The 6,981-nt window shown below is 41.9% G+C and overlaps 1 protein-coding gene across 1 annotated transcript in view; it reads right to left on the reverse strand.

Moving 5' to 3' along the window:
• Positions 1-6,981, reverse strand: part of ARIH2 (ariadne RBR E3 ubiquitin protein ligase 2) — an 84,513-nt gene that overhangs the window by 62,163 nt on the left and 15,369 nt on the right. Inside the window, exon 3 of the mRNA XM_011939313.1 lies at positions 1,682-2,033. Coding sequence (XP_011794703.1) covers positions 1,682-1,936 — 255 coding nt within the window. The 5' untranslated portion in view covers positions 1,937-2,033. The remainder of the gene's footprint in view (positions 1-1,681; positions 2,034-6,981) is intronic.

Consider the following 6,981-nt stretch of genomic DNA (forward strand, 5'->3'; position numbering starts at 1 on the left):
AAAAAAAAAAAAAAAAAGGAAGGAAGGAACAAAGGAAGGAAGGAAGGAAGGGAGGGAGGGAGGGAGGAAGGGAGGAAGGAAGGAAAAAAGGAAGGAAGGAACAAAGGAAGGAAGGAAGGAAGGAAGGGAGGAAGGGAGGAAGGGAGGTAGGGAGGGAGGGAGGGAGGGACGGACGGACAGGTGCTTGGGCCCCTCAGCTGTCTCTAGCAAGGCAGAAAAAGCCAACACAGAGGGCCTGACAATCTGAGAATTCCTGTGTATAGACAGGAACATCCTTGTGAACTTGGTCAACTGACACTGTCCAGAGCATAGTCACACACTACATAATTCCTAATATTATTTTTTCTAACCTAACATTATGAACATATCCTTTTCTTATTTTAAATACCAACATTGTATATAACTTGACAGTATGACTAAAGCAAAAGAAACTATTGATCAACAAGGGAGAGGTGTGCACGGTGAGGAAGAAAAACCCGGTTACTGTTTTCTATTAGGGAAATGCCCTCTGGAGGCAGGGGTCCAGCAGCTTTGCTATAGCCATAGGGCAGAAATCCCACACCCAGAGGATCCATAGGTCCCCATTCTTCAAAGTTTTCTGCTCAGCACAAGAGCGGAAGTCTACAATCACTTCTAGAAATGAATCACAAAAAAAAAAAAAACCTTAGCTTTCAGCTTCCAGCCAGTTGCTAATAAAGACCTGAGTATCTAAATTCAAGATATTAGCCTTTGCCAACCATCTGGGGAAAAAAAAAAATCCCTAAACTAGTAGATAAAGCAAATTTTATAGAAATCATACAAGGCACATCTTAGTTATTTCTGTTTAAGTACCAATAAAATTTATTTGGTTGACATCATGCCAAGGTGCCCTTTTGACCTCGAATTTAATCAGAAACAAAATTCATATAAGAATTCATGAAAAAAGATTAGCAAAAACACTAAAGTAAGAGAAATATTTCCAATTTCCCATAATGGCCAGTGTTAGAGAAGGAAACATGCTTGCTGGGAAACTGTCAAAATGATCATAAAAAATGTAAATAGTGAGGATAATAACTGGCCTAAGGTGCAAGACATCCAAAGGTATGTTTTAGCTTACGTGTTAAAAAATAAAATGCTTGCTGGAATAATCAACTTTGTTCATTCTTTACAATTCCCATACTAACACCCCCTAAATCAATGAAATACAAGCTATAAGAAAAAAATATTAAAATCAGTGCATGAAACAAATGAGCTCATTAGCCCAAAGGCAATGATTATTCAGGGCAAACCAGACGGATCTGGATACTCTCAAGACATTTATCAGTCACTCAAACACAGTCATACAGAAGATGGTGATTCTGATGCTTATTGTATTAACCTCATAAAATTCTTGAAAACTCACTTCCTGAAACAAGTGCAAAGTTGTGCAATTCTGCTACTACACATTTCTGGTATGGTACATCTTTCTTGAATCTGTCCCACCCTTTCTTTCTAATTCTTACTAATTTGGGAATCTGAGGACCTTAGATATGCATATATTAGAAAACAAAGCAAATGTAACAAAATGTCCAAATGATGTTGACATACATTTGGTTTCAAGCTACAAGGCCATTCAATTAGTCTGGAGGAGACATTAATTAACAACAGCTCATCCTTAGATTTAACTGGGGGGGATTACACTGGAGTTTACAACACTGCTCACCTTTAGGACAGAAGCTAAGCTGGTCATGTGCTCATTGAGGGCACCCTCAGATTCCTTGTAGGTCAAGCAAGTGAACTGGTACTCCTCGGGATCAAAGGCATCAGCCCCCTGCTGCTCCACATCGCTGGCTACTCCCACGTAATAGTCCTCTATGTCCCCAGGGTCTTCATCCTCTTCTTCTTCCTCTTCCTCACAATTTGGGTCATAGTCCTCTTCATTGCTGTCAGACCCCTGGCTATTCATGTCCACTGACATCTTAGCATCCAGCCAAGTTGCAGATCAGGAAAGCAGTTGCTTTTTCCCCCTCCCCCCAAAACTACCGCTTTCTCAAATGCATTAGTATTTTTGTCTTCTAAGGAAGGAAAAAAAAAAAAAGTGTTACTTTTTCCCCATGACAAGTAGTAACAGAAACAGTTCAAGAATCAAAATGGGACAGTCCTGGCCCTAATCTCACTACAGCCTATTCCAACTCTGGTATCACATGGGGAATCTCACCATCATCCTCCTGGCCCAGGCCTATCAAAGGGAAATCCTTCCCTGGAGAGATAGAAGTAGCTGATAAATGGTAACTTCACATGAAAGGCCTGGCATGACAGGGCAAGGCCATCTGCTCCATGTCAGAAAGTCAAATTCCAATGAACTTGTTATTCTTCCCAAAGTCCTTAAGGGAGAAGCACATCCCCACAGCTGGCCGCCCAGAGGGGAGGCGCATAAAGGTTTAACTATCAAAGTTTAAAATTTTGCTTATCATGCCTCCATTAGTATTGATACAGACAGTACATAAATAGGAACACTTCCCGCTATAATATGTAGAAAAAGAAGACCACTGTTTCACAGACATTACTCTTAGGTGTCTGAAAGGTGCATAGTTGGTAAAGAAAGAAAAACAACAACAACAAAAAAAACACATGGGTCTTCAACATCCTCTACTCTGCAAAGCTGACTGATTTTTCAGGTTTAAAGAGTTCTACTGGTCGGGTGTGGTGGCTCATGCCTGTAATCCCAGCAATGTGGGAGGCCGAGGCGGGTGGATCACTTGAGGTCAGGAGTTTAAGACTAGCCTGCCCAACATGGCGAAACCCCATCTCTATTAAAAATACAAAATTAGCCAGGTGTGGTGGCATGCACCTGTAATCCCAGCTACTTGGGAGGCTGAGGCAGGAGAATCACTTGAACTGGGAGGCAGAGTTTACAGTGAGCCAAGATTGCACCACTGCACTCCAGCCTGGATAACAAGAGTGAAACTCCATCGGCCGGGTGTGGTGGCTCATGCCTGTAATCCCAGCACTTTGAGAAGCCGAGATGGGTGGATCACCTGAGGTCAGGAGTTCAAGACCAGCCTGGCCAACATGGTGAAACCCTGTCTCTACTAAAAATACAAAAATTAGCTGTGGTGGTGCACACCTGTGGTCCCCGCTATTTGGGAGGCTGAGGTAGGAGGATTGTTTGAGCCTGGGAGGTAGAGGTTGCAGTGAGCCAACATCGTGCCACTGTACTCCAACCTGAGTGCCAGAGTGAGATGCTGTCTCAAAAAACAAACAAACAAACAAAAAAAGTCCTATAAAAACCTATTCCTATAGGTTACAAAACCTATTCCTTTCCTCCAACAGTAAAGATGCTGGAGGCTACAATCATAATCCTCCTTTCTACCTATACATCTTTGACCCTCATTCCAGCCCAGAAGATAACCCTCCCACTCCCATGCCCATTGCCCTATGGAGCCAGGACTTCTGTAACCTGCATTGCCCTTCTACACCACCTTCAAGGTCCTCTGGCCTCAACACAAAGCTCAGGTAGCTCACTACACCTCCTGGACTAGATCTAGTTCAAAGTGGCCTATTTCTTTCCCCTCCTGAAGCAATGGGGTGGGTCCCTGAACAATATGCACTTCTCCTGCCCATACCCTTAACGTGATGCTAAGATGAGGGCACAAGGAGAAAGAGACTCTTGACCCATCACAAACCAAAGCCAGCTCCACAGTCATGATCCTGCCTGGGCTTTGTCTGGGGCTCTACCAAGGCTGAGCCTCTTCCTGAGCAGCTTGTCAGCAAATATCTCAAGAGTTCCATGGAATGGTAATTAAAAGGACTCACTGAATAACTGAAAAAAATTACTGGCTAACTACTGTACATTTTGTAATAAAAATGCTTATGGTTACAAGAAGGACCTCTTTCATCTATAAAGACAATAAAATAATCTTTGTATAAGTCTCATATAAAAATATAGTGTAGAAAAAGGTAACTTTGTTTTCTTTAAAGACTCATACATGATCACTAAAAATACTTATTCCCCAGAGATCCCCTCCTCCTACAACACAACACCTCACTTGGCAATCATTTAATCTCATTTGACTATTCCATTTGTTATTTATGTAGGATAGTTCATTCTCAAATAATGCTTCTGTTTTGCCACTATTTGAATACCAAGTTTCCCTACCTCAGTAACAGATAAGTATTTTCTCTGTTCTCTATCCTGAGCCCTTGATCTGATTTTCTGGGCACCTTCCTCTCTCAATAATGACTTTACTCATAGACTGGTTCCAGAACACATACAGGAAGTTACCCTCTGACACCAGGGCCCTCATTAAACTAGAAGTCCAGTGTCCCAACAATTGTGATTTTCTTCTTTTTTTTTTTTTTTTGAGACAGAGTCTTGCTGTGTCGCCCAAGCTGGAGTGCAGTGGCGCGATCTCAGCTCACTGCAAGCCCCACCTCCCGGGTTCACGCCATTCTCCTGCCTCAGTCTCCCGAGTAGCTAGGACTACATACAAGCGCCTGCCACCACGCTCGGCTAATTTTTTGTATTTTTAGTAGAGAGGGGGTTTCACTGTGTTAGCCAGGGCTCTTCTGACCTCGTGATCCACCCGCTTTGGCTTCCCAAAGTACTGGGATTACAGGCGTGAGCCACCAAGCCCGGCTGAAAATTGTGATTTTTCTACTTAAGACATTTTACCCAGCTAACTCAGGAGGCTGAGGCAGGGGGATCACTTGAGGCCAGGAGTTTGAGATCAGCCTGGGCAACACAGTGAGATTCTGTATCTTTAAAAAAAAATTTTTTGCAGCTTTTTGAGTCCACTTAAAAATTTTTTCTTTATTTTTTGAGATGGAGTCTCGCTCTGTCGCTCAGGGTAGAGTGCAGTGGTGCAATCTCGCCTCACTGCAACCTCCGCCTCCCCGGGTTCACACCATTCTCCTGCCTCAGCTTCCCAAGTAGCTGGGACCATGGTGTCACCACACTCGGCTAATTTTTTATTTGTGTTTTTAGTAGAAACGGGGTTTCATCGTGTTAGCCAGGATGATCTTGAGCTCCTGACCTCGTGATCCACCCGCCTTGGCCTCCCTAAGTGTTGGGATTACAGGCGTAAGCCACCACACCCAACCAAAATAAATTTTTTGTTAATTAGCTGCACGTACCTATAGCCTCAGCTATTTGGAAGGCTGAGATGGGAGGATAGCTTGAACCCAGGAGTTTGAGGGTGCAGTGAGCTGTGATCATGCTACTGCACTCCAGCTGTGAGACAGGGCAAGAGCTCACTTCTAAAAATTTTTTTTAAAATAATTTTTAAAAAGAGACTTCAAATCCCAAATGGCAATAAAAGGCTTAACTTTATGATATACTATGAATCATCCACATGCAACTGCCTGGACACAACAAAATGAGTACACAGACATGAGAATCAAGTAAAAAATTTAAGCCACTCCTCAAACTTGGATAGTTTTTACTCATAGACTAGAATTCGTAGGACTATAATTTTCAATTACATACACACATAACATCTTCTACAAGCCACAGAACCTAAATTATGTGAAAAAAATTAAATATTTCAATATGCCACAGAATTGTGCAATTAGCACCATCAGCAATGGGACATCAGCAGTGATCTAGGTGACTATCACTATTGATCACACTTTCAGAGACATGTGCAACAAGAGAACCAGAGTAGCCGGAACACCATTGGGTAAACTAAGCACTTAAATTATTCCCTCACATCCTCAAAAACTATTAATTACAAAAATAAAAACAGGCCAGGAGTGGTGGCTCATGCTTGTAAAGGAATTTGGGAGGCTGAGGTGGGAAGACGGCTTGAGGCCAGGAGTTTAAGACCTAGACAACATAGCAAGACCCCATCTCTACCAAAAAAAAATTTTTTTGTTGTTTTGAGATAAGGTCTTGTTCTACAGCCCAGGCTGGAGTATAGTGGGGCAATCTCAGCTCACTGCAACCTCTGATCCCAGGCCCAAGTGATCCTCCCACCTCAGCCTCCTGAATAGCTGGGACTACAGGTGCATGCTACCATGCTCAGCTAATTTTTGTATTTAAAATGTAATTTTAAAAATATAAATAAAAACAATCCTAGTTTGTATCTGGTCTCGAAGAAAAAAAACTGTATATGATTCCTTCTCCTTTACTCTTGACCAAGCTGCTTTTCTGTCCAGTCTCTTTGATCAGGTTCCTGAACCACTTAAAACACCAGAGTTCCTTTATGTGTAGTCAAGCCAACCAAAAGAGCCACAACCTTTTTTTGCCCAGCCCCAGAAAGTAAATGGTGTTAACATGTTTCTCAGTGAAGTGTAGAAGGCAAAAAACAAACTCTGTCTTCTACCAACATCTAAATTTTTGTGGATTATTTTCCTCTTTGATCCATTTTCTCTTTAACCCTTTCATACTGTTTCAACTCTCTTCCTTCTCTTATTTATTCCTTCATCTCTGTTCCAAGTTCTTTTTGCTCTTACTCTTCTCAGTCTTAAAGGCCAGATCAATGCCCTTTCACTTCATTTCCAATAGGAAAGAAAATGTATCAGGGACTAGGAAATCTAACTCACACCAACAGCAGCAGCTGCTACTATCACCAACAATAAACAAAATCCACAAGTATCCAAGCAATTATTCAATACCTACTGTAGATGAAATTGTGTGACAAGAATGATGGAGGAGATAAGGTACAAGAGAGTTATTGCTCTCCAAGAACTGACAACCTAGTTGGAGAGATCATGCCAAAATGTATGAACAGGTAAAATGTAAAGCAGTCAGAAGACTGCAGTACATAAGCTAAAAAACTAAACGAGCTCTACTGTTTGGACACAGATCAAAGGCAGGCATGGCCACTGTGCTCTAGGGGCTCTCAAGGAAACTGATTCAGAGAAAGCACAAGCTAGACTCTGAGGACCCCTAAGGGCAGTAAGAGATGAGGTGGTGAAGGGAAAGCTTTCCAGGAGGCTGACCATGTATAAGAAGGAAGAATATAAAACAGTAAATTTTATGTTACATATATTTTACCACAATTAAAAAAAAAAAAAAAA

The sequence above is a fragment of the Colobus angolensis genome, unplaced genomic scaffold, assembly GCF_000951035.1.
Source record: "Colobus angolensis palliatus isolate OR3802 unplaced genomic scaffold, Cang.pa_1.0 Scaffold18, whole genome shotgun sequence".
Lineage (NCBI taxonomy): Eukaryota > Metazoa > Chordata > Mammalia > Primates > Cercopithecidae > Colobus > Colobus angolensis.